Source organism: Elgaria multicarinata, chromosome 22 (genome assembly GCF_023053635.1).
Source record: "Elgaria multicarinata webbii isolate HBS135686 ecotype San Diego chromosome 22, rElgMul1.1.pri, whole genome shotgun sequence".
NCBI classification, from domain to species: Eukaryota; Metazoa; Chordata; class Lepidosauria; order Squamata; family Anguidae; genus Elgaria; species Elgaria multicarinata.
In genome coordinates this window covers 7,445,563-7,473,432 of record NC_086192.1, presented here as the reverse complement: position 1 = coordinate 7,473,432, position 27,870 = coordinate 7,445,563, and the positions used below count along the sequence as shown (strand labels likewise).

General features: G+C 45.9%; 1 protein-coding gene across 6 annotated transcripts in view; it reads right to left on the bottom strand.

Annotated features, from left to right (window-relative positions):
* The window catches only part of SYNRG (synergin gamma), a 77,258-nt gene that overhangs the window by 24,747 nt on the left and 24,641 nt on the right, over window positions 1–27,870 (bottom strand). For all 6 annotated transcript variants that reach the window (XM_063146680.1, XM_063146681.1, XM_063146682.1 and 3 more), the window contains 7 exons: window positions 24,502–24,579; window positions 22,100–22,296; window positions 21,036–21,284; window positions 19,321–19,457; window positions 15,776–15,894; window positions 14,280–14,342; window positions 8,392–9,333 (listed from right to left, as the gene is read on the bottom strand). In XM_063146680.1, the coding sequence (XP_063002750.1) occupies window positions 8,392–9,333; window positions 14,280–14,342; window positions 15,776–15,894; window positions 19,321–19,457; window positions 21,036–21,284; window positions 22,100–22,296; window positions 24,502–24,579 (1,785 nt within the window). The remainder of the gene's footprint in view (window positions 1–8,391; window positions 9,334–14,279; window positions 14,343–15,775; window positions 15,895–19,320; window positions 19,458–21,035; window positions 21,285–22,099; window positions 22,297–24,501; window positions 24,580–27,870) is intronic.

Below are 27,870 nucleotides of genomic sequence, written 5' to 3'. Positions count from 1 at the left end.
GCGTCGGGGTTTGGTTTGGTTTTGTAGCCGGGAGTGGCGAGTTCGAAACAAAGCCGACGCAAATCAGTAGCCGTGTGCTCTCTGAACGTTTTTGCCAAGCAGTAGCAGCGCCGGTAACTGGCATCCTCAGGCACCGGCTGGGGTCCCACTGCCATGGCCGGGCCCACCGACAGCAACGCCTGTCCTTGGCATCCTTCACCAGGCGGCTGTGTCTGGGAAGATATTCAAGATTACCGATAATATCCCAGAGCAATGCAGCGGGCGGGGGGGGGGGGGCACCACCAATGTAAGAGCCGGCCCTCCTCAACCTTGGAGCTGGCCCTTTTGCTGAGGCGGCACTGGGCAAAACCAATTTGGGCGCTGCTGACGTGACTTTTAGCATCTTCGCACAGGGGTGTGCTTTTAATGCGATTCGCCTGTGCTTTCTTCAGCATCAAAGCGCGCAATCAATGGTAATTTCCCTAGTTTACCTGCACTCAGAAACGGAGGGAGGAAAGAGAAAGGGGACGCAAAAGATCAAACGTTGCCTTTCTGCCCTGAACTATGTGAGCCAGACGTCTTCAAGAAACAAAACCAGTGCGGAAAAGGAGCTGCATTTATTACGCTTCCCGTTCCAAAGTTTTCAGGAGACCTGGATTCAAATCCCCACTCGGGGGCTGGTTTAGGGCAAATCTATCTCCCTGCGGATTCAACGCTTGAAGTCCCATTTGAAAAGCGGCTCCTATCACCTGCTTGTTTCACAGTCCCTGCTGAACGCACCTTACGAGGTCATCTCCCCACGGTTCTCTGAAGTGTGCCGTTTAGCCCAGGGGTGTTGAACGTCTTTCAGCCCGAGGGCCGAGGCTCTCGGGGGCCACCTTCCGGTGGTGGGCGGGACAAAAGGTGAAAGGGGCAGGCCAAAACCGCCCTCGTATTGCCGCTTAAACCTCTTAGTGCTCTAACTATGCCTTAGGAGAAGCAATCCAACCTTTCAGAATAGGGGGGGGGGGAACTGCACAAAAGATGGGAGACTGTCAAATAATTGATGACTGGAGGAAAAGGGTGTGTGTGGTTATTTGGGGAATCCCGGGGAGCCAAATTGAAGTTCTGTACCCGATTTAGCCATCTGGCAATCTACCTCCACTCCCTGTTTTGCACTTAGGTCCAGCCATCGGTACAGACAGGCCATATGTACAGCGAGTCGTCAGGGATCCCTCACCAAGAGAATAACCTTGGTCGTGTCCTCCTATATTGGTCAACAGAGCAAAGACTATTTGGATGGCCGCTTTAAAAGCGTTGGTCGCCACGTGTGGCTGAGTTTAAGAAACCGGCCTGCTGTTAAAATATGTGGAAATCGTTGCAAGAACTCTGCCAAAGCCCTGCACCAGACTGAGGCTCATCAGGAAAATATAGACGGGAGACAAAATGTCTGCACAACCCTTTTCAGCTGTTGTCAATATTTCGCGTGCTGAAGGTGGATCAAGTTGAGACTCACTGTTACCTTACAGTGTCTAGAAACAAGCTACAGCCTTGAGCTGTGGCTGAAGATTTTCAAGGGAATCTCCATTCTAGCTGGGGGCGGGGTGGGTGGGGGTTAAACACCATCAACTCCTTCTAATAGTGAACATAGGCAGGGCGTGCCGACAGAAATGGGGCCACTGAGAAGCAGGCTCAGGGCAACACTGAGGTTTAGAGAACTGCAACAACTCTTGAAACGCTCACATGACTAAGGGGGCAATCCAGCCCCCTAAAAGGGTCCCACTGAGGCCTAACCATGATCAGCAGCCACAGGACATTGAATCATAGAATCATAGAATAGCAGAGTTGGAAGGGGCCTACAAGGCCATCGAGTCCAACCCCCTGCTCAATGCAGGAATCCACCCTAAAGCATCCCTGACAGATGGCTGTCCAGCTGCCTCTTGAAGGCCTCTAGTGTGGGAGAGCCCACAACCTCCCTAGGTAACTGGCTCCATTGCCGTACTGCTCTAACAGTCAGGAAGTTTTTCCTGATGTCCAGCTGGAATCTGGCTTCCTTTAACTTGAGTCCGTTATTCCGTGTCCTGCACTCTGGGAGGATCGAGAAGAGATCCTGGCCCTCCTCTGTGTGACAACCTTTCAAGTATTTGAAGAGTGCTATCATGTCTCCCCTCAATCTCCTCTTCTCCAGGCTAAACATGCCCAGTTCTTTCAGTCTCTTGAAAATATAACTGAAAGGGAAACAGAAAAGGGGACGGGGTGGGTGAGTGGAATGAAATGCCCTGCTTGAGCGTTTTATAATGTACAGTATCCCAGAAGAAGGTATGGCTGGAAGCCGGACCAGGAATACTCTTACAATGTGATGAGGATGCAGAGGATGCAATAAAACACTTCGTTGCTGGCTCCATTCGTTTCACCCCTATTGCTCTACTCGCCTTTTCCTTTTATGCCTTTGATTTTAACTTTTCTAACTACACACACAGGTCTGGACAGTCAAGTCTATAAACAGGTAAATCCAGTGTTCATAGAATTAAAAATGGTCCAGGATTAAATTATTATTATTATTATTATTATTATTATTATTATTATTATTAACGCTATTATTAAACAGAATTAAATTCAACGCCTGGAGAGAGCCGCACTTGAGGGGATAGGGAGCCATCAGTAAAGGCCCCGGACCTTGCAGTGAACAACATTGATCTTTAAGATAAGAGAGAGTTGCAAAATGCCTGCAGCCCAACATGTAAAATTAGCAGTTTCTTGATGCAAACTTTTGCGCAGAGCAAATACCAGGTTCACGCCCCTCTCTGGAGAAGAGGATCTCAAATAGCCGGAAGAGTGTTTGGACAGAGAATGCAGAGACCCGCTACCAGCCAAAGCCTTCCTATGATTCTTCCTTGCGGTCATTTAAAGGGTGAAGCCAGTCAGGCGAGGGTGTGGTGAGACTTACTAGGTGGCCAGGAGACGCTACTGGCCTAGGTCCGGCTGCAACCCCGCCCTGAAAACTGACGCTCTTTTGGGAGCGTGTAGGACCCGCTGCCAGGCCTCACTGTTTGTGGAGAGGCACCTACAGCGCCGCAGTGATTTGCACAATCGCGGGTGCTCAGCAAAAGGCAGAGGTTGTGCCAACCAACCTGGCCACAGAGATAGTTCTCAGACGGAGGCACCTCGGCGCGATCGGGCGTGAGCTCCGTGCGCTTCTGGAGAGCTCAGATTCGAACACACACCCTCACTGGGTCTGAAACAAGCCGTGGGCGTTTTCACCTGGGGAACAAAGGGTCTCAGACTTGGGACTTTTAGCAGTGGATCCGTGAGCCTTGTTTTCTGTGCCGTTGGGGGTCGCCTGCCACAGATGGAATTGCTCGTCTGCTGCTCTACAGCGCCGTCACTGCAGACGGTGTAATGGGGCTACTGCAGCTACTAAGTCAGTGGGAATCGGTACATTCAAGGTCCTACAGGAGCCTCCTGCAACCTGATGTCCTCCAGATGTGTTGGACTGCAACACCCATAATTCCTAGCCAGCATGCTGGCAAGGAATTATGGGAGTTGCAGTCCAACACATCTGGCACCAGATTAGAGAAGTTTGTCCTATGGGATTCCACTCAGCCTTCTAAAGCTGCTAACTCTGGCCTAGCTCAAGTCTAAAGAACTCGTTCCTCAGGCACAAAATGAGTTCGTGGTCTACCCACCTTTGCATACTACACCCTCCCAACTACTTGCCCTGACGCCCATCAAAGAAGAGAGAGACACTTTTCAAACAGAAGGGGATACAATTGCTTTAAACTTTAGATGCTTTCCCCCCCCTTAATGTCGACCAGAAGAAGAAGAAGAAGGGGAAGGGCGGGGGGAAGAAATGAAAGGAAAAGAAAAATCACACGTGCTCAGATTTTCAAAATATGCCAAGATAAATATTTATTTAAACACAGCAGGACTTACAGATTCACAAAAGAGGATGATATACATGAGCTCAAAGGGATTTGGCAGAATCAAAGCATGCAGAGGTCAGTCTTTGCGGAAGAGAGATATCAAAGCAGATTCGAAAAGGCACATTCATACAGGAAATGGCGAGTGGGGATCAAAGGTATCCGAGAGGAGGAAAAATAGACAGCAAAAAGGAACACCTCCACCCCCCTGATTTTGATTCACAAAGAAATGTCCCAATGGAGGGGGGGCGGGGGAGAGTGAAACCAGTTTGCAAGTTCAAAGGTCTGGGCGGTTTCCCTCGACAGTTCAATCGCGAGCGAGGCCGGGCCCTTGCTGCAATGTTGAAAAAGGGCCGATGAAAATAAATCAGGGATTTTGAGAGTGGGGGGGAGAAAGACCCCAAGTCCAAACAATTGAAATTGCCAAGTGAGTTGAGGAAAGGGCTAAAATTTGGCAGGGAAGCAGCAGCAGCAGCTGAAATGAACGTGCAGCAAGTGCTTAGAGGGTTCAAAGTTTGTGGGTTTCTTTTCGGTTTAAAAGAAACCCACAGTCTAGCCACGTTATTAATTTCGGCTACCTTCCAACACCAAAGCATTAGAGAGCAAAGTTTAAAGAGACAGTATCCCCTTGAAAGTGCTCGGAAAAGAAGGTCTCTCTGCTCACCCCTGCCCACAGACGTTAAGGTCATTTGCGATTGAAAAGTGACCGATTTTTAATGACTTTCCCTTCTTGACCCCTATGACTCACCTTTTCCTACCAACTCCCACTGAGGAAGGAATTAAGAGCTCCTTTTATTTGCCGGGCCAATGCTGGAACGTTCAGATACTTTGCCACACGGCGACGTCCTTGACTCAAGAACGTTTGGAGACCACTCCAAAGGCAATGAAGGAAAAAAAAAAGCCCCAGCGGCCGACCAGCCGTCGCTCCTAAATCAAGGAAACTTAAAAGGGATACTGTCCCTTTCCGACAATTGAGTTTACAGACCAAAAGTGAACGAAGGGCTGAGATGGGATCTACTTGAAAGTAGATCAACTTCAAAGAAAGTTTGACACTTGAACACGGCCAGTTCAGAGCTTGAAATGCTTCAGAACATATATATATATATACACAAGGAGAGAAACAGCAGAGCAGAAAAAAAAGCTGATTTAACAAATGAGAGTTCGGAGCAAGCTCAAAGGGGGCAGGTTTGGGGGCTGGAGCGGAGGTTAATACTTCCTTGCCCTTTAACTACGTTTAAGGGATCATGAACCGGTTGTAGGATCACCGGCTCCCCTCTTCTAACATGTGTGTTAGAAGATTACACATCTTCTAACACACGCGCGATTATCTCCTGGCTCTCCCGGGGCCTCGGCTGCAGGGAGCTGTTGTGTCTGCGACAAAGTTAACCGTGGAAAACGGCTAAGTAGGCTTCACTCCTCGCCAAGGTTTGAAATGTCGGTTAGGAGGGAATCCTGGTTGGCGTTAACCATGGTTAAACTTTGGAGCTTCAATACCAACAGGTATGGATGGCGGGAGTGTGGTGCGGGAGGGCTAGCGGTTCATGGCTGATGCCTTAACCATGGTTAGGAACTGGGAAATGTTGGGACTCAATTGGCCGTTTGAGGAATACATCAGACTTGGCACCAGGATTTTGTTTTTAGTTTTGGAAAAACCCCTGATAATGACCCTTTAGAGTGGCCTTCTGCAACCCAGCGCCCTCCGGATGTGTTGGATTGCAACTCCCATAATCCTCAGCCGGCATGGGAGTTGCAGTCCATCACATCTGGAGGTCGCAGGGTTGCGGAAGGCTCCTTTAGAGTTGAAAACATTGAGCATCGAAACGCACAATCTGCTTTTCATCGGGCCTGGGACCCAGAATGCACCCCTCAATGCAAAATCTTTGAATTGCGACGGACATCGAACTCCATCTCTTGGGAACGAGCTACGTAAAGATCAAGCCACCACCGAGAATGATTAGAAAAATAGTAGGAAAAAAGTGCTTTTTGGGGGGGGGGGGAATGAAAGTAAAAAAACTTTCAAGAACGCACACGGCCGGGGCCAGGCTGCTGGTTATCCCACCAGACCGTGCCCAAGCCTTTTAACATACAAAAGAAATTTCATTCTTCATGAAGAAGAATTATTCCTGATATTTTTGCACCCTGTTAGAGGAATTCTCCCTATCCAAAGCCACCAACGGATTTTATTCCCCTTTCCATACTTAAAAATAGAATGGAAGATTACAGTACTGTAGTTTTTTTTCACTACCCAAGATTGGAGGGGGGTCAGGGGGGGAGAAGAGGAAGAAGAAAAAAATCATGCTGAAATAGGTAATTTTTGCAGCAAAAGCCTCCCTGCCACAAATACCAACATTGGATAACACCTTTTTGATTTGGAATACTGCGATTTCCCCCATATTTTTAAAGGCCACAAAAAGTTTGATTCAGTGTTTCCCCCTCTATAATGTTTAGGGGGGGAAACGCCCCCCCAAAAAACGCCCCCCAAACCAGAAGACTTCGGAACAAGATTCCCCTGGTTTTTCATTCCGTTCAGGAACATTTGCGAACACGTGAGCATCATAATGATCTTTTGGCTCACTTCCAGTCTAGGTGAGAACCGGTGGTCAGGGGTGAATCAAAGATGCCCTTCTCACCCAGTTGTCCCCCAGCTCAGGCGAAAGGAGTCAATACAACTGGCCCCATCATCCATTTGGTTCTGGTATTCATGAACATACTGCAGTGCCCGGGGAATTCTCCCTGGGGAAATGGCTTCCGCCCCGAGCCTGTATTCATTACATAGGGCTGACTTCAATGTTACATTTTCATATTTCATAGTCCATCATTGGCACATTGAGATAGGTAGAGCTTGGCAATGCACAAATGGCTGCATCAAAGTGTGTTTCTTTGATAGCGCAAACTATCAAGAACCTACCATGGGTTAGGGTGAAGATATATACTGATGAAACCAATCTGTGCTTACGGAAACACATACACAGGTAGAGCGACCTTTGTGAATAAAACTGGAATGTAAGAGAATAGTCCCAAGCCAAAGAGATCTCCCCATTCCAGACACAAATCAAAGTTAGGGCCTTAATTCTAACACTAATAGGGTGACCCCGTGGAAAGGAGGACAGGGCTCCTGTATGTTTAACAGTTGTATTGAAAAGGGAATTTCTGCAGGTGTCATTTCTATATATGGGGAACCTGGGGAAATTTCCTCTTCATCACAACAGTTAAAGCTGCAGGAGCCCTGCCCTCTTTTAAATCTGGTCACTCTAGTATAGCTCCTGCAGCTTTAACGGTTGTGATGAAGAGGGAATTTCACCAGGTGCTGCATGCATACAAATGACACCTGCTGAAATGCCCTTTTCTATGCAACCGTGAAAGATATAGGAGCCCTGTCCTCCTTTCCATATGGTCACCCTAAATACGAATTAACCATTTTCCCCCTTCCTTCCAAATGCACAGAAACACTTGCTCAGGGGTCACCCATGCCTGATAATCTGTCCAAATATAACGTGGCAGCTATACTAGTCAAAGATTATTATTACTTCAAAACACAAGCTATAGGGCTGGTACAGAAGTTAACACTGATATTCTGCCTTAAACTGTGGATAAAGTAACAGCAGTCAACTCCACGAATGTGCAGTCCCTCACCTCCAAAGCTAAGCCTAAGTGATACCTCACCACAAATGTTAACCAGGGTTTCAGTTTTACCCCGATCTGAAACCGCTCCTTAAAGCGGGCTTCGAATCCTAGTTAAAATGACTCATTTAATTGCAGTGACAATCAGTGCTGACGTATCACTAAGCCATGGTTAAGGAAGAAAGAAGGAATTCACCTCCAAGAGGGAACTAGAAAGGGATTTTAGGCTGATAAAAAGGCCCAATTTGCACGTTACAACAACCCAGAGTTTGTGGGTTGAATGAAGCAGGAGCGAGCGAGCATGCTGGCTTCTGCCAGACCACTCCAACTGAACTAAACAACCCAGGAATGCTCAAACCACGGGTTGTTCTCTGTGACGTCTGAACCTGGAGTTGTGGGTTGCTGTGGGAGGAACAAACCACATTTGTAACCCAAGAGCAAACCATGGCTTGTAAGTGAGGGTTGTTTCTCCCCCAACAACCCACCATTCCGGGTTTGGATGTCATGGAGAACAATCCGGAGCTGAAGCTGGGTTGTTTAGCGGGTGGGTGGGTAGACGGTAGCCAGTGCGCTTGCTCCATGTCTGACTCAAGCACTCTTACACTGGAAGAGCGTTTTGTCTGGAACTGGGTTGGCTAAGAGGGCATCAGTAATACTGCGCGGCTAGTGTAAGGTCCCCACCTCAACACGACCCAACCTGAAAATGACAGCACACAACAGAAAACGTGTAACACTGCTTGGTTAAGAGATGAGCAGCTAGCCAAGAATACAGGTTCAGAAGCCGTCTCCCACCGGAGGACCAGCGCATGATCCTGACTTTCAGCTCCGGAAGCCACCCTCTGGAATATTTCCACTGCCTTTCGTTACCAGAGCAATCGAACGAGTTCCTCACCTGCTGCCGGCGGATGCTGGCCGCTAACGGTTGGCAAATCCAAAGAACTATCGGACATGACATGCTTCAGGTCGCCGCCCACGTCCGCCAGTTTCATGTCGAACTGGACAGACAGCGCATCTTCCGAGTCCTCCTTCCCCACGCTGCTGCCCCCGATGGACGGGAGGTCTAGGGACTTGACGGAGGCCGAGTCCTCTTTGGCGTGCTTGAAAGCGGCCAGTTTGTCGACCAGGGATTTCTCAGAGCTGGAGGAGAATTTGTTCGAGTGGAAGTCGGCGAAGTCGTCTTCGCTCTTCGCCGACGACGGGGTGTGGTCTTTCAGTTCTTCGAAGCCTAAACCGGGGCTGTCCAGAGACAGCTGCTTGAAGATGTCGTATTTGGTAGGAGCGGCAGCCGGGCTCTTCGCGGCACCAACCAAGGACCCAGGTGGAGGGACGGGGCTCCCCTCTTGCTTGAGGGGGCTGTATTTATCATCCGGCGGCGGCTCAGAAGAGCCGGCGCTGTTGCCGAAAGCCATGAAGTCCGCAAATTCATCCTGAGTAGCGGCCGCGTTGCAATTCGACAACCCCCCGAAGAGGTTGAAGTCAGCAAAATCGTTGGCCAAAACGGAGCTGTTGCTGGGCGTTGGCAGGGCGGCGGCGGCGGCTGCCGTGAGAGGTGGCGGCACGGGGAAAGCTGCCGGCTTCGGGGAATTGTAGGCGGCTGGAATGGGGAGAGGTCTGTTCTCTCCAGCGGAGGCGGAAGAAAACAGATCCAGGTCTGCCAAATTTAGAGAAGGCTTGGCTTGCGGTTGCGGCTTTGGCTGGGTAGGTAGAGAAGAGAACGGGGGAGGGAAAGGCTTAGTTTTCGTCGGCGGCTCTAAGGGCGAGATGCTGTCAGCAGTTTTGAAATCTGTGAAGCCGTCGTCGGGTCCTGCAGATTTGAATTCTGCGAAGCTGTCCCCTGAAGGCAGACGAGAGGAGGAAACGTCAGTAGGATTTCCGAAAGGACAGCTGTGATGTTCTCCCAACCAAGCAACGAATGCGTTAATTCTCCCCAATGCTCAAAACGGCTCTGGGGGTAATTGGTTTATTTTGTTCAATTGCCATCTGACTTCCTCCCAAGGACTCAAGGCAAATAACGTTTTGATTTTTTTTTAAAAAAAAATAACCCAATGGCAACAATAATAATAATAAAGCAGTGAGCACAATCCAGCCAAAGTTAAGCATTTCAAAGTCCCAATGACTTCAATGGGAGAGATATATACATGGGCTTAAAATTCCCATTCAAATCGATTGGACATATCTTTGACCGTAGGCTTGTTGTATGATATGCGTGACTGAAACGGTTCACTTGTGTACACTATCGATTCTATTCGGGAATGATAAAAAACAGTCTGACCCACTTGATAAACGTTTTTTGCACATACAAGCCTAGATTTTGGGACACTGATGACCTTCCGGTCGAAACGCATCTGGCCATTAGAAAAAGAGCACTTTTTATCACATCATTGGATGTTCGATTTAGAAATACAAGTGCTCTTATGTGAAATTTAAATACAAGTGCTCTTATGTGAAATTGTCAATTTAAATTCATTAGCTTTGTATTAAATTTTGTGCTTTTTATGGTCCTTAACTTTGTTTTTCTCAACCGTTTGCATTCTGTTACGGCTAGCACCTTTTCATGCGTGCATTTATATCTTTGACAAGATCATACCCAGAACAGCCAATTATTCCATATGTTTTCATTCTTACAAGATCATGCTATTTTCCTGTATTAGTTCCATTTTACACGGGTCTTTCATATGTTGGAGATTGCTGGACTGAAAAGGGGCTGTCCTAGATTTTCCCTTAGACCAATTGACAGACCCATCCCTCAGTTTGCAGATGTATAAGATACACTAATAGGACCTCCGGTTTTTGGAAAGGAAGCTTTAGTTCAAAGTGAGCAATTCTCTATTGCAAGAAACATCCTTGTAGGGATAGGAGATTAGGAAAAAACCCTCAAGGGAGATGATAAGAATCCTTTGTATGCATGTAGCACCTGGTGAAATACCCTCGACAACATAACAGTTAACGCTGCAGGAGCCCTGCCCTCTTTTTTATCTGGTCACTCTAGTATAGCTCCTGCAGCTTTAACCATTGTGATGACGAGAGCATTTCACCAGGTTCTACATGCATACAAATAACACCTGCTGAAATTCCTTTTTCTATGCAACTGTTAAAGGTACAGGAGCCCAGTCCTCCTTTCCACAGGGTCACCCTAAAGTCATCTAAAAGCAAGTGTGGTGAATTGACTGGCATGGGGAGAAACATTAGCTGCTGTAGCTGATTTAAATGTGGAGGCAAATGGTTCCCGCCCCACCTCGCTTCAACTTAAATCCCTGATTATACATGCTTAATTGTCTCAGTTGTCAACAAGATTGAAATGAGCCTTGATTGAAACAATAGCGTGTGTCTAGAATACAAGGCAATAATTATGTGCCATAAGAAACTTTGCAAATCTGCTCCGTTTTCATAATTTATACAAGGTGTAGAAATGTATCCAGATGGACATACACACCAATGCAGGGGGCACCTAGCCAGAATGGCATCAGCTACTGATGAAGTTAAACTAACTTAGAATTTAATTTAACTGTGATGGCTCCAAAGCTTGTGTTATAATAACCTGCCTGTGGGTTCCAATTCTGGTTTGTTTCTCCACCAACAAACTAGAAATCCCAGTTCGCACAACACAATTAACAACCAAGGAACGAAGCATCCCTGGGTTATTTAGTCCCAGCAGGAGCAACCAGGTGGGGGATAGGGGACCAGTGTGCCCACTTGCTACCTCTTCGTTCACAACAACTTAGGGATTAACAAAAAACTGGGTTGTTGTGACGTGCCTGTCATGATTAACCATGGTTTATCCTGACTCCCGGTGCAGCCATTGACCTGGTTCGCATGATCACAGCAGCTCAACATGGCTTATTTAATATTCAATCAAGGCCCAGACAACACAATAACCAACGGTGGTTTAACTAGTTGACGGTTGGTTATTTAACCCACCATGGGTTATCATGTTGTATGGAGGGAGTTTTTTAACCAACCGTTAGTTATTTGGCCAAAATAACCTGCGCGAATAACCAGCGCTGTGCAGAGTTGGCTATTTGAACCACCGTTGCTTATCATGTTGTATGGAGGGCACCGTTGGTTATTTTGTCAGCCACAGAGTTGCATGGCAAGAGGGGTCAAAGTGGTGGCTGCCGCTCTAGCCCAGTCAGCAGGATAGATTTTTGGCCGCAATGGCTGATGGGATACAAGTGGGAGGACTAGGGCGGGTGATGAGTGAGTTAATTCAACGTGGACTTGAGTTGATTATCACCCCACTTTTGACTATCGTGTTGTCTGAACGCAGCCACTGTCATCTTTTTGGAGCCATGCCAAGGCTTTCCTGTTTGCAGGCATTTGGTGGCATACGACGGGCTTCTTAATGCATCAGCTGAATTATTTGTGGTCGACCCTGATGTTTTAGTTGTTGTATGGTGTCATGCCGTTTTACTGATAGTTGTTTTTAACTGTTTTAAATTGCTTTAACTTTTTGTATGTTTTAATTTTGTTGAGAGTTGCCTTGAGGATTTTTTTTTTTAGGGGGGAGGCGTCTAATAAATAATAATAATAATAATAATAATAATAATAATAATAATAGTAATAATAATAATAATTTAAAATGGAGTATTTAATTTTAATTAACCCATTCACCAGCGTGACATATTTACACAAAAGCTGCGGTTAAAATATCTTTATTACTTAAAAAGCAATGCAACCTTTTTCTCTATCTAGACACACAAACACTGTTTGCTTTTTTGTATTTCAAAGTACCATCACCAAAAAAAAAAAAAAACACCCGGTCAAGTCAGTTTCACAAATGCTGCCCTAAGTTAACAAGTCATCAGGTCAACCTTTTCAGACAGATTTTAAGTTGTGGCAAGAAATACTGAGGACACTGAATACAAGCCGGTGTGCGGATAGGATTGTTTCTTAAAAGGTGCTGCAAACCTCGGCTTTTCCAGAGAGTTTGCTTTTGTGAAACTGACGTCAACCCAAACTTACACACAACACAGCAAAACCCAACTTACTGATGGACTGCAAGCTTTTCCATTAGAAATGTAAGCTGGTGAAAGGGTTAGAAGTGATAAAAGGGCAGTTGAAAATCAACATCTCTCCCTTTTCTCCCCAGAAGTGAACGGAACTATTGGGACTTTTACATCTGTGCTTGTTAAACTTGTGTTTGCGTCTCTTCCCCCCACCCCCGCCCCAATTCCTTGCGTCTTCATATATGAGCAGCATTTTAAATGATCAAGCGTCTTCATTTCATGAATGTTGCGTCTTTACTCACACCCATCATTTACAACTGCCCCTATGCCCTGTGGAAATCAAAAGGCTCTGGGTCGTGTCCCTGAAATGCAAGGGATATTATCCCACCAATCAGCAAGTGTCACCAGTTGGCTAGGAATACTGGCCGGGGCGAAGGAATCCCAGCTTTGAATATCGAACTGTGGGTTGTCTGTTGAACTGTGGATTAGTAATTGACTGTGGATTGCTGTTCAGCCATGAGTTGTTGTTGAATCGTGGGTTAGCGTGTTATCCGAACCCAGGACGTTTTCCGCAGCATGGTTTGTTAACCACCCTGATCAACCCAACAACAACCATGGGTTCTCAAGGTGGTTTGTTTGAGAAAAAGAACATGCCACCCTGCAAAAAAATGTCCTGGGTTTGGACAGCACACGGACCCATGGTTCAACAAACAACCCATGGTTCAACAACAACCCACATTCAACTAATGACTGTGAGTTAGGGTGATGTGTGAACCCAGCCGACGACTGTGAAAAGCAAAACGTTTAGACTTCTGCAACGTGAGCAATTTTGGGTCTCATCCTGAAGGGTGACAAGTATGTTACACCTACAAGACTTTAATGAGACTTGCAGATATGCCATCTCTTAAAATAGCACATCAAATCAAATCCTACTCCTAAGGTAGAGGTGATTAAGAGGCATCTTATTTGTTTATGACGTTTACTAGAAAGCGCAAGATTGCACTTTGCCAGCAGAGATGCAGATTTTTCCGCCCTCAAGGCTCACGCAATTATGTGAAGGGAAAAAGGGTGCTCCAACAGGCCATGATTCTGAACCACGCATACTCTTCCCTTGCATGTGAATGAATGATGCCCTCTATCAAATGTCAAACATCGTGTCCTGGTGTTTAATTCTGAGATCCATCAGCCGGAGAACCAAGAGCAACTGAGAGGCTCTGGACGCAATACTCTAGATGAGGCCTAACCAGGGCCGAATAGAGAGGAACCAGGACCTCACGTGATTTGGAAGCTATCCTTCTATAAATGCAGCCCAAAATAGCATTTGCCTCTCTTGCAGCCATATCGCACTGTTGGCTCATATTCAGCTTGCGATCTACAACAATTCCAAGATTCTTCTCGTTTGTAGTGTTGCTGAGCCAAGTATCCCCCATCTTGTAACTGTGCCTTTGGTTTCTATTTCCTAAATGTAGAACTTGGCATTTATCCCTATTAAATTTCATCCTGTTGTTTTCAGTCCAGCACTCCAGCCTATCAAGATCACTTTGAAGTTTGTTTCTGTCTTCCAGGGTATTAGCTATCCCACCCAATTTTGTGTCATCTGCTAATTTGATCAGCGTTCCCTGCACCTCCTCGTCCAAATCATTAATAAAAATGTTGAAGAGCACTGGGCCCAGGACTGAGCCCTGCGGTACCCCACTCATTGCCTCTCCCCAGTTTGATGCCAGTTTGACTGACATCAAATCATTTATGCCCTATGATTATCCCCCCCCCCAAAAAAAAATATGGAGGCAACGAGTGAACGGTATATTCAGGATCCCAAACTTGGCATGCTTACCTACGGATTTACTCTCGGACGGCTGCTCCAGCTCCCGAAACGCACTGTATTTGTCTCCGTAATCTACCATGCGCATAGTTAAAAAAAGAGAGAAAGGAAGAAGGAGCTTAATTGCAACGTTGTTAAATTAGTCAGAAAAACAACATTCACTCACAGGTGAGACACGCACGAACTGCCCCTGTTATTGTGTCGCCTACACATTTTGTAGCCGGGGTTAGCCAATGTTGAATGGCTTTTCTGAACCAGGAATTGTATGGCTCAGGTATCTCACTGTCAGTGGGTGTCTCCATTTCAGGCTGATTTAAGATCTAATTGTCCTGTCATGAGCCAAAGGCAAACAAGCTGCCTTGAGCACTAGACTTTGGGTCTCATTGAGGATAGTATAGAGTGTGTGTGTGTGTGAGAGAGAGAGAGAGAGAACATATAGACCTGTCCAGCAGAGCACAACCTCTTGGGAAGTTCTCCTCCCTAAGCCCCACTGAAACAGACAGCAGTTGTGCAGGAGCAAGGCTGATCTTGCACGGGAGAACTTCCCAGTGCATTGCATCCCATCTATTACTTGGAAGAGGAGACCATTCGGATTTCTCTCTGTCTCTCTCACTGCGAAGGCTTACCTGCAGAGATAAAGTAATAAAACTCAGGCCTAGAGGCCTGGAATTTTCTGTCGGGAGGGGGTATCCCTGAGAGGAGTAGTTTAATTTCTCCAGTTAAGTTTCATTTCCTCAAAGTGGGAATTTTACTTTCTGTTTTGGTGGAAGAGGGTATAAAATAGTGAGCCAGGTCTAAGCCAGAGAAAGACCAGAGCTTATGGAAGGAGCAGAAAGAAGCAGCTTAGGGTAAAAGAACTTGCGTTTTTGCAACTTTTATTTTCTTTCAATGCCTTTGTATCACTCAGCTCTATTGACTAAAAACCTTTAGCTTATGCGTTGCTTGTTTTCCTTTACTAGTAAACTGCTGTGTTAAGCCACAAGTGTCTGGAGTGTTACTCGCCCCACATCTACAGCCTGAACCCCATGTTACTAGGAAGGGTAAAAAGGTAAAAAGAAGGAAGGTGGGACTCTAAGGAGGCATAAATCCTTAAAGAGTTTCTCAGGGAGTCCAGGTCATAGAAGGAATCCTGACAGACACACACACACGCACACACACAGTGAGTGAGTGAGAGAGACCTGGTTTGCACATAACCACAACCCATGGTTTAAACAACCCAGTGCACGAGTGGAAGAGCAGTGCTCCTGTTCCACATTCATTCAAACCATGCACTCTACCAATTTTAAATGGAACATGCGCTCTACCACTGTCCAAAGGTACATGCATACATGGATCTGGCATACCAGAGGAGGGACAGACAGAGCTGGTGGACGGGGAGAGGAGGGGGGAACTCTCACTCTCCACTAAGTGTAGCAGAGCGATCCACTTAAGGGTTCCATCTATTCAAGCCAAAAGAAATATTAAGCGGAATAGCGCCACGTTAAATACACCTGACCCTTGCTTTTTACCTCCAAGTGGTGCTGGGCATTCGGCAGGCTTGTCAGAGGCGATCCCTTTGAAAACGGCGTACTTATCCACGGCAGAAGGCATCTTTGAGCCAGAGAACGGAATCAGCATTGAAGGAGCGCTAAATAAAACAAGAGAGACGAGAGCTCAGCACAAAAAGGGTCTCTGTTCCGTGTGAGAAATCCAGACGCTGTTTGTAGTCACCAGAGCGGGCAGCATTCTCAAGTCCCATGAATTAGGGCGAAAAATTAATCTGGGGAGATCCTGACGCAAGAGCAGCTTCTGGAGAGATGAAAACGCACCCCAATTCGTGGCAGAACATGGGGCAGAACTGCTCCGGACCAGGATGAACAGTAATATGATCAAAAGGCTCTCTTGATGCAAGAGAGGAGGGAGGACGTCTCCCCGGCTAGGAAATGAGCTCCCCACTGAGGCCCGCCTGGCACCCACACTTTCATCTTTTCAGTGCCAGGTAACGATGACACCTACAGATTTAATAGTATCTGATGAGGCATTTATGTCTGCTGATTTAGAACAGGGCTATTGGGAAAAACACTGCTTCTTCGAATTGTTTTTAGCTGTTCACATGGTTTTATTTTTTAAATTTTCTGTGTTAAGCATTTTAGACTATTTTTATTATGTTGTATTCTGTATTTTTATGAATTGCTGTAAACTGTCCAGAGAGATCCAGCTAAGGGGCAGTACAGAAATGAAATTAATATTATAATAATAATAATAATAATAATAATAATAATAATAATAATAATAATAATAATATGCCAGAGTGAAGAAAACCACGCATGCGTGTGCGTAATGGGTGACATTTATGCCACAATGCTTCCTAAGTATATTTTTAGGATTAGGGACCAGAGGGAAGGAAGTCGGTAACTTAAAGCTCCACGGCACTTTTTCCCTTTGGATTTAGAGTCCTTTTCTAAAGCTGCAAAGCAAGCTTAAGAATCCTGGATTGCAATAAAAGGGCGCAAGCATGTCCGGTACCTAAGCTGATGAAAGGAGCAGGAAAGAGATGTCTCCCCTTCCGGGGTACAGCCATGTGTACCCCACCTGGCTGCCATCACTCCGGGCACACAGGTATGCCCATTGTCATCCCCAGACAATTTAAAGATTTCTAAAAAAAAAAAAAAGTCTCCACTTTTTTAGGGTAGTGTATGTGTTTTATTTTCCGGGCGAAGTATAAAGTGTTGGTTATTACCTTTAAAGCCCTACATGGTTTGGGTCCAGGTGACCTGCGGGATCGCCTTCTCCTGTACAATCCGCCCTGCACACTCAGGTCCTCTGGGGAGAACTTACTCCAGTTGGCCAAAACTAGGCTGACAACTGTTACCCAGAGGACCTTCTCTTTTGCCGCTCCCAGCCTGTGGAATGGCTTGCCGGCAGAGATCCGCCAGCTTAACAGTCTTCCTGAATTTAAAAAAGCTATAAAGACGGATCTCTTCCGGCAGGCCTACCCAGTTGAACTGTAAAATGTCTTCAAAGACGTTGAGATTTTAATAACGTATTGGTTTTATATTTTTAATCAGTTTTATGTATTTTATATTTTTGTATTCTATGTTGTTGCCTGCCTCAACCCAGAGGGAGAGGAAGGTAAGAATTTATTTATTTATTTATTTATTTAATGTCTTGTTTTTGTCTTAAACATCTTCCTAAGAAAAGTTTCCTGCACTGAGCAGGGGGTTGGACTCGATGGCCTTATAGGCCCCTTCCAACTCTACTATTCTATGATTCTATGATCCTTCGACCAAAAACCCTCTTTCCCCTTCTGGATCTTCATTCTCTCCTTATTTCCACTTAAAAGTTTCTCCCCCTCCCCTCTTCCTGCCACAATTGCTTAGTGTTCCCACTTCTCCCTTCTACCACGCTTTTTTCCTTTTAAACAGTTTTTATCATTTGTTTTAAGGCAAAGTTGCCTCTTTTTTTGCTGCCACAATGGCAAATTTGGACGTAGAGGCAGGCAGGTTGCAAAAATAGCCGAGGGGGACAGATACTATGGTTTCCGTATTATTATTACTATTATTATTATTATTACTACTATTATTATTATTACTGTTATTATTATTAATAATAATAATCACATTTATATACCGCCTCATAGCTGAAGCTCTCTGGGCGGTTTACAAAGGTTAAAAACAGTGAACATTAAAAACAAATATACAAGACTTAAAACCATAAAAAGCATAAAAACAGAAATAGTTCCAGAGCTTTCTACTGCCTTTCCAAATCTCCTTATCAGTAACCTACAAGCCTCATACAAGCTGAACATTTTGCCGATGTGAGCTAACGGGAATTCGTGAAACCCGCCGACCCAGAGAGAGGCTACACAAACGGGAGAGAGAGCATTTATGGAAGGAAAGGAAAGGAACCTCTCGTACAAGGACTGAGTCATTACTGACTCTTGGAGGGACGCCAGCTTTCGCTGACGTTTTCTTGGCAGGCCTTATAGCGGGGTGGTTTGCCGTTGCCTTCCCTGGCTGTGATTACCTTTCCCCCAGCTAACTGGGTCCTCCTTTTACCGACCTCGGGAGGATGGAAGGCTGAGTCGACCCGAGCCGGCTGCCTGAAACCAGCTTCCGCTGGGATCGAACTCAGGCCATGGGGAGAGTTTCAGCTGCAGTAACTGCTGCTTTACCACTCTGCGCCACAACGAGGAACTAGCATTTATGGAAGCAGTCTTCCATTTCACACTGGGTATCTTCACAGGACGTTTTCACAGCAGATCTAATTTTTAGTCGTCCACAGAGCTGGGGACTGTCTCCCACCCTCCACCTCATCCAAAATAAAAGTCTTTAAACAATTACGTCTGTCTTATTAGGCCGTAAACACGCATTGCGTTCCGGAGGGGAGGTGGCGTCGTACGGAACACACAGTCCCAGGTGAAGCACCTTCAGGAAAAACAACACGCACATATCCCCCCTGCCGCCTCACTTTTAGACAATTAGACTGTCACGCACAGTAATTTCCTGCGCAAAAGGTGAATACTTTAAGCAAAATAGTAACAATAATAGCGCTGTTGTGCTGTCGACCTGTTTATTTCATATATATTTTTAATAATATTGGCTAGCCAGCCTGAGAACGCAATGGGCCGGTTCGCACAATTAAAACAAAGCCCGGTAGCTTAAACAAGCCCTAGTGGCTTGATGTGAGGTGTGGGCTATGCTGGGCGAGCTGTCTGAACCCAGGCTTGTTAAACAACCCTCAAATAAACCTACAACAGCCCATGGGTTATTTGAGGATTGTTTAACTCTCCAAGAAGGAACTTTCCCAAAAGGAAAAGGAGCCAATAATTTATAACAGCAACAGCAGCGATTATAAAACAAGCCATTCATACAATGCAAAATGCAATTATAAGGGAACAATTCTACAGCAGTGCTCCCAATCTGAACTGTAACTCTATCGGCTTTAGAGCAGGGCAAAATTATTTCGGCACATGGTTCTTATTGGATCCTCCAATTTGGAAGATTTAAAAGGCCTTGTTTCAAAACGCCTCCCCCGCTGCGCCAAACTAAAACGACAGCTTAGAATTCTCTACCTGCTCTGGAGTTGTGCCGCAGCCGTCTTGCCCAATCCAGGCACGTCCCCTTGAAAATCCGTAAAGGTATCGTCAAGGCCTCCCGATTTTGAAGCATCCTGGAAGTCCTGGAAGTCGTCGTCCTCTGGTTTGGCTGCCTAGATTACATGACACGATGAGAGACCCCTTTCAGGGAAGCAGCCACCATGTACCTACTTTTTATCAGCAGCCTCATCGCTGTTATTTTATCTAGATATTCTACATATTTGTTATTTATTGGCTGCTTTTAAGGCAAATTCCAGAGATGGGGTGCCACCGCTAAAGAAGGCCCTGTCTCTGGTCACCACCTGCCTCACCTCTGATGGTGGCAGGACTCTGAGCAGAGCTTCAGAGTGCCCTCTGAATACTCTTAAGGTCTCCTAGTCTCAAGCCATTTTGCAGGCATTATTTATTTACAGCATTTATATGTTGCTCCACATCTAGACAGATTCTGGAGGGGTGAACAATAAAAGATCAAATAAAAGAATAAAACTCCAGATTAAAAATTATTATTGTTGTTGTTGCTGTTGATGTTGGACAACAACCCCCGTGATCCCTAACTATCCGCAATACTGGCTGGGGCTGATGGGATTTGGAGTCCAACCATTTCTGGAAAGCCACAGGTCCCACGGTCTTGGTTTAGGGCTTTCTATGTCAAAACCAGCATCCTGAGTCGCTTCAAACCATACAAAATTGTTTCGACTCCCAGGCCTTTGTTTTTTCTTTTAAAATTTTTAATATCTCCCTCCCTCCCCTAAATGAATAATAGTAATAATAATAACAAAAATAAGAAAACAATGGAGTGAAGCTTATTGCCCTTATTACATTTTTAAATTCTTGATAGTATTACAAATTTACAATAAATTCATTCTATATCGGAAATTTCATACCATTTATACAGTCCATATATCCCTAGCTGTGTTCGACATACATGTCAACGTCTCAGAATCAGTTGGGTGTGAAATGAATTTCCACCATATAGCACTAAATACTAGCGGCTCATCTTTGCCTTGTAGTACTCGTAACTTATGCGTTATTTTTTTTCACAAACTGCAGTAGACCACATGTTGTGATCCCATGCCTCTTTGTCAAGATGATCCAAATTTTTCCACTGTTGTACTATTGCTTGTCTCGCAGCTGCTATTAAGAAAGTTACTAATTGTTTGGCTACAATAGGTTCATTTTTATTATAATACAAGGATAATTAAAATAATTCTGGGGTAAAATGAACATGTTCCTTTGTTATCTGTAATAATTCCAGATGCACCAGATGCCAAAACTGTTGAACCCACGGGCATTCCCACCAGAGGTGACAGTATGTGCTTCTGGTGGAACACACACCCCACCAGCAGTCAGACTTCCCATCTGAGGTGGTGTGAGCCATTTGCACTGGGGTTCTGCACCATCGACGCAGTGCCTTCAAAGATGTTTCCCTAATGGCTGCGGAAACTGATTCGTAGGGCTTTTGGACCCAAAGCTGATTCCACTGGTTATCTGGTATATTAAAGCCAAGACTCCCAGGCCTTTGACAGCACGCGCCCCACGCTCGCGAGCTGAGAACCCATCTGTCTTCCTTTCCTATAACCAACTGCTGCCGAATTCCTGGGCTTTGCAGCTGGGCACATTCACCTTAAAAATGAGCTCAAAAGGGCAAGTTGCCTTCAACCTACTTCAAGAATAATACAGGCAGCACAAACCTGGCTTGCCGGGAAAGACTGCATGAAACTGCCGGGCGCCTGCGATGCTGCCCCGCCCAGTGGCGGCGTCATGCTGATCCCGACGGCTGCTGGCCCTACGCTACGAGGCATGGAGACCGGCGGACCAGGGGGCATCATAGGCTGTTGGCTCACTGTGACCGGGATCGCCATCGGGAGCCCGCTTAGCGTAGGGATCGGGGCCGAAGGAAACTGGTTTAAACCATCGGGGCTCATGGCTGGAACGCCTCTCTGCATGTGGGGATAGAGAGAAAAACATTACAGGTGATACATCCCTGTAGGCGGGGAGTCCCCCATGCAATGTGATAGATACTTTGTAAACCGCCCAGAGAGCTTCAGCTATGGGATGGTATATAAATGTAATAATAAAATAAATGTATCACTGAGATCTTAGTGATATAGGGCGGGATATAAATATTTTAAATAAATAAATAAATAAATAAAGATATGCAGAAAGTTGTTGTTTCAAACCTGCAAATGTGGTGTACGTAAATGTGCTGTTTGTTGTTACTTTGAAAAACTGAACAAATATTTTTTTCAAAAAAATCCTTTCTTTCTTGGTAATTCAGAGACTCATAGAATAGTTGGGTTGGAAGGGGCCTCTAAGGCCATCGGGTCCAACCCCCTGCTCCGTGCAGGAATCCACCTTAAAGCATCCTTGACAGGTGGCTGTCCAGCTGCCTCTTGAAGGCCTCCAGTGTGGGAGAGCCCACAACCTCCCTAGGTAACTGGTTCCATTGTCGTACTGCTCTAACAGTCAGGAAGTTTTTCCTGACGTCCAGCTGGAATCTGGCTTCCTGTAACTTGAGCCCATTATTCCGTGTCCTGCACTCTGGGAGGATCGAGAAGAGATCCTGGCCCTCCTCTGTGGGACAACCTTTCAAGGACTTGAAGAGTGCTATCCTGTCTCCCCCTCCATCTTCTCTTCTCCAGGCTAAACATGCCCAATTCTTCCAGTCTCTCCTCATAGGGCTTTGCTTCCAGACCCCAGATTACCAGCCTTACCCAACCTGGTGCCTTGAATTACCAGCCTTCCCCAACCGTACCTGAGTTACCGCAATCATAGCCAGAACACAGTACAGTTCTTCTTTCGTCAGCTTCCCAGGAGTAGTGCGATTGGCTAAGGCCCAGATCTGTCCAAGAGTCTCTCTGGGAAGCCCGGACGACATCAGAATGGGATACAGCTTGCCAGTGTCTATCCCGGTTGGCGTCATAGTGGTTTCTAGAATTTTCTTGTATAGATCTGTAAAGAAGGAAACGGTTGGGTCAAAAACTGACGGAACGTTGCATTATCAAGGCTTGTGCCTTTCCTCTCAGATGCCAGCACACCCCAATCTGCATTAGGCCAAGGGAAATCCACAAGCAGAACATGAGTGGAACAGAACCCTTCTGCCCATGTTCCCCAGCAACTGGTGAACATAGGCATACCGCCTCTGAGACTGGAGGTAGCACACAGCCATCAGGACCAGGAGCCATGGATAGCTTTCTCCTCCTCCAGGAATTTATCCAACACCCTTTTAAAGCCCTCCAAACTGGTGGCCATCACCACATCTTGTGGAAGTGAGTTCCATAGTTTAACTCTGCGCCGTGTGAAGAAGTCCTACCTTTTATCTACCCTAAATCTCCCTGTGGAGTTACGCCCCACAAGTCAGTTCCCAAATGTATTAGAATGTTGGCCTGAGTGGGCGGAGTTAGAATGTCTGGGGAGGGGAAGGAGTGATATATAAGGGAAGGACTGAGGGGATTGAGGGAGACTTTTTAGGTACTCTTAAGAGTTTTTAGGGCTCTCTGTGTGTTAGCTCTTGGTGTTTAGAGTACTTGGGTCTGGAGAATTTGAGGTTCAGTGTAGAGAGTAGTGTCTTTGGAGTGTGGTGCGCACGTAGTTCAGCCTTCCTCAACCTGGGGCGCTCCAGATGTGTTGGACTGCATCTCCCAGAATGCCCCAGCCAGCTGGCTGGGGCATTCTGGGAGTTGTAGTCCAACACATCTGGAGCGCCCCAGGTTGAGGAAGGCTGACATAGTTGATATATATTAAACAATACTGATAATAAAGAAAGCTCAAGAGTGATTGTGTGAGAGAAAGGAAAGCGCGTATGTGAATGAGTGAAAGGATTGGATGAAAGGTTTCAAAAAGGTTTTAAAATCTTTTAATTTGAAACAAAGCTTGCGAACTTTTAGAAATAAATTTTAATTATTTTGTTTCAACTACCACAAAAATCCCACATTGTTTGGCATTTATCATCTGAAGTTTACACATTTAGCACCCACTCTGTCAATAATTCACCTCAGCACATATAACTCACAGTGTTTTATTTTATATGTTGAAATCCTTCTCCATTTAACCCCTTTCTCCACATAGTTTGGAGGAAGGTGGTTTTTATCCCTCGCCTCAGGCGTATCAAGCGGTGGTGCTTGGCTTGAGCAGGGAGTAGCCGCGGCCGGGTCTGTTGTCCAGAGCCTGTGTCGTGGCACTCCCACCCATCAGCTTCATGGAATGACCCCATTGGGTTCAAGTATTTTGAGAGAGGGAGAAAAACGTCTCCCTATCTACACTCTCCGCACTAGGCATCATTTTGTACACCTTTATCATGTCGCTCCTGAGCCTCCTTTTCCCCAAGATCAAGAGTCCCTGACGTTGCCCCCTTTCCTCACTGGGGAGCTGCTTCAGCCCCTTGACGACTTGGGCTGTAATTTTATTCACTTTTTCCAACTCCATAACATCCTTTTTTAGGTGTGGTGACCAGAACTGTACACATTATTCCCAGGATGGCCGCCGCGTAGATTTGCCGCACCATAGCTTCGTATAAGGGCAGTATAATATTTACGGTTGTATTTTCAATTCCTTTCCTAACTGTGCCCAACAGAGGAATTTGCTTTTCACAGACACACACTTCGGACTTGGACGTCATCAAATGCCGACCGAAGAAGGACTCTTCCATGTTAAGCTGGACAGCAAACCCAAAAGCGTATAACATTCCTCAGGGAATGCGTCCGCTTTGATAAATTCCACTCCGTGGTTCTGAAGAGATGGCTTCTGTTTTTATCATCCTTGTAAAGGGATACCCTTAGCGGCAGGGCCGGAGTTTAAAATTCAGTGTCGGCTAATCAATATTTAACACAGCACTTCGTTCTCTGTTTGCCAAGCTGCCAACATGCATAAAAGACAAACAACCTTAAGAAACGAAGTTGGGTTAATTACAAGGAATCCAGAAAGGGAGAAGAGCTGACAGAGTTTCTAAGATCAATAAAGACAATTCCTGCTAGAATCAGCCTTCCTCAACCTGGGGCGCTCCAGATGTGTTGGACTGCATCTCCCAGAATGCCCCAGCCAGAGCTGGCTGGGGCATTCTGGGAATTGTAGTCCAACACATCTGGAGCGCCCCAGGTTGAGGAAGGCTGTGCTAGATTCTTCATCATCATCATCATAATCTATTATTATTATTATTACCTGGAACTAAATTATCATTGTAAATCCATGGAGGCATCAGTTGCTGCATCGGATCCTGTGAAGGGAATACTCCAACACCTAAAGACACACACACACACACATAAACAAAAAGAGAGAGAACTGTATTTTGGAAACCAGAGCAGCAAGTGACTCTTCTAATCAGCTTTCTGCAAGTAGCTCAGGAAAACAGGCACATTCCTGGTTCAACAAACAAAAAAAGGCAGATAACTTAGTGGAGACATTTGCTTTCTGCATACAAATCAGAGCTCCAAACAGCCTTATACAACACAGTGCTTCTGTCACATCTCTCTGCGCTGAGCTCTGAGCTTACAGGATCATTGGCCAATTTGTAAAACGAATGCAATTCAGCTACGCCAGACGTCCCTTTCATTAACCAGCTGCTCGTAATAAGATATATTCTGGCCTTCCCCAACCTGGTGCCCTCCGGATATTTTAGACTTCAACCTTCACTGGCTCCAGCCAGCACGGCCAGTAGCAATAGCTCTTTTAGAGTTCGGGCTGAAACCCAGACTGGATTCACCGCCCCAGTGACATTGGAACCGCCGGCCCGCACTGGCCAGTAACTAGGAATCCTGGGAGTTATAGTCTGGAGGGCACCAGTTTGGGGATCTGATCTGTTCTACTGCCTTCCTCAGACATACTAACGGACCTGTTCAGATGACACGCTAAGCCACAGTTAGGTGCAGCAAATGGTTAGTGTGCGTGTTTAAATCCGTCGCTCCAAATGATACCCCAGGAGTGCCAACTATCAGCTTCGGCTGATACGCCAGCTGCGCCCCTTCCTAGAGTCGGAAGACCTAAAGACGGTTGTGCACGTGCTGGTCACTCTGAGCCACGATTTCTGCAATGCGCTCTACATAGGGCTGCCTTTGTGCCTAGTCCGGAAACTTCAATTAGTTCAAAATATGGCAGCCACGTTGGTCACCTAGGGGGGACTGTTGGATCCTGGAATGGATCTTGGTTATGTTTTCCATTGCTTTGTTAATTGCTGAGGATCTAGAAGAACAGAGGACTCAGCAGAAACTTAAAGGTCAACTCTACACCTGGACATTGAGTGTAACAATTGAATAATTGTCTAAGTGATTGTCTTCAATTAAGGGTTGCAAGGAGTTGCATCATTGTACAGGTTGTCTATAAAAGTAAATGTGTTTTGCATGTTCTCTATCTCTTCTGCGTCTGCTGCTGTCCCACTGTACAACTTGATGTGTGCTGTATTGACTGACCGTTTGTAAGTATTTGTATCTGTACTGCCATAACTAAATTATATGTATTTGCCAGTAAAAAGGTTTGTTTTAACCTACAAGAATCTTTGCCTTAATTCATGTCTTTGCTGTCTCTTGGCTGAGAACCGCTGCATCCTCTGCTAGTCTCTGGAGGCCCAGACAGAGACTTAATACAAAAAGGTTATGTGCCAGAGTCCCAGTCTGTGCCATAACTAATCAGCTTTTATGCCATAACTCAACAGGGACCACATTACACCAGTTTTAAAATCTCTTCACTGGCTGCCAATTAGTTTCTGGGCGAAGTAAAAAGTGTTGGTTGTTACCTTTAAAGCCCTAAATGGTTTGGGTCCAGGTTACCTGCGGGATCGCCTTCTCCCGTACAATCCGCCCCGCACACTCAGGTCCTCTGGGGAGAATCTACTTCAGTCAACCAAAACTAGGCTGACGAGTATTACCCAGAAGACCTTCTCTTCTGCTGTTCCCAGACTGTGGAATGGCCTGCCAGAGGAGACTCAACTTAATAGTCTTTTAGCATTCAAGAAAGCTATCAAGACTGATCTCTTCCGGCAGGCCTATCCAGTGGAATTTTAGGATGTTTTTAGGATGTTTTAATCATGTATACTATGTTCTTAATTCAGTTTTATGTATTTTATACTTATTTTTGTTCCCTGCCTCGATCCAAATGGAGAGGCGGGTAAGAAATAAATTTATTATTATTAAACCGTAGTTATGTGGCCACCATGGTTATGAATGGTTCACATGACACACTAAGTCATGGTTCACACGTCACGCTATGCCATAATGTTTAGCTCAAAATGCTTAACCACCGTGACTTAGCGCGTCATCTGAACAGAGTCAGCGCTTCTACCTTCTCTGCCGCGGCACCCACCATCTGCGAAACCCTCCCTCGTGCGGTTCGGGAGGCGGAAAATGTAACATCCTTTAAACGCCTCCTGAAAACATACCTTTTCACACAGGCTTTCCCTGGACTGTAACTTACCTGGTTTTATATTGCCTTTTTTTTAACTTTTAACCTTAAACTTATTTTGATACTTGTATTTTACGGTCTTAATTGTGCACTGCCCAGAGAGCCTCAGCTAATGGGCAGCATAAAAATATAATCAATCCATCGATACCTTAGAAAGGGTAACTAGCAGAGGAAAGGAAACCCAACGCTCTGGTCCTCATTGCCTCCAGATGGATTCAGGTGACCTCGTTTGCCCCTAGAGCAGCCTTCCTCAACCTGGGGCGCCCCAGATGTGTTGGACTACAAATCCCAGAATGCCCCAGCCAGCTGGCTGGGGCATTCTGGGAGATGCAGTCCAAAACATCTGGAGCGCCCCAGGTTGAGGAAGGCTGCCCTAGAGTGTTGACTATTACAATCGCCTTGTGTTGGGAATCCGACAGAGCTGAAGAAGTTTCACGAGCAAAATTGGCCCCTACCTCTCTTTGGCCAACTGGGGTAGGGGGGAGAGAGGAGATCTAGCATGTTGCAAAGAGCAATGACTTGCAGAATCCATCACGAGTTCATTTCATGGCCCCTCCAAGCCCTCGCTGCCTTACTCGGGTGCTTGGGCAAAACTATTCCTATTTCACAAAGCCCGTTCCAAGTGCACTTTTCTAAAAAAAAAAAGATATCCATCACATCATTACCCTATGTCAGCCTCCTCAACCCTGGCATCCTCCAGATGCGTTGGACTACAACTCCCAGCATCCTCCAGCCAGCTGGGCATTGTAGTCCAACACATCTGGAAGGCTCTCGGTTGGGGGAAGGCTGCTGTGTTTATTTACTCAGTGAACAGCCGTTTCATCAAACCTGAAAAACCACTGCGACTGTTAGAAGGTCATTCAAAAGGTGCAATCCAGGGGTTGCAGCGAAGTTGAAATAGTAACATAAATCGTCGGGGGAGAAAGGCTCAACTGGCATTTTAAACTGAGCTGCGTTAGAGATGAAGCATCAGACAGACCTAACAGCCCCTAAGGAAAGAGATGGCTTCGTCTGTATCACGTTAAACTCCAACACCAACCAAGAGCCCCTGGTAACAACCACGTGTTGAATTTGTGAATTCTATCAGTTAATTATGCATTGGGTGGTGAACTACTCACTCTCTGGAGACATCAACTT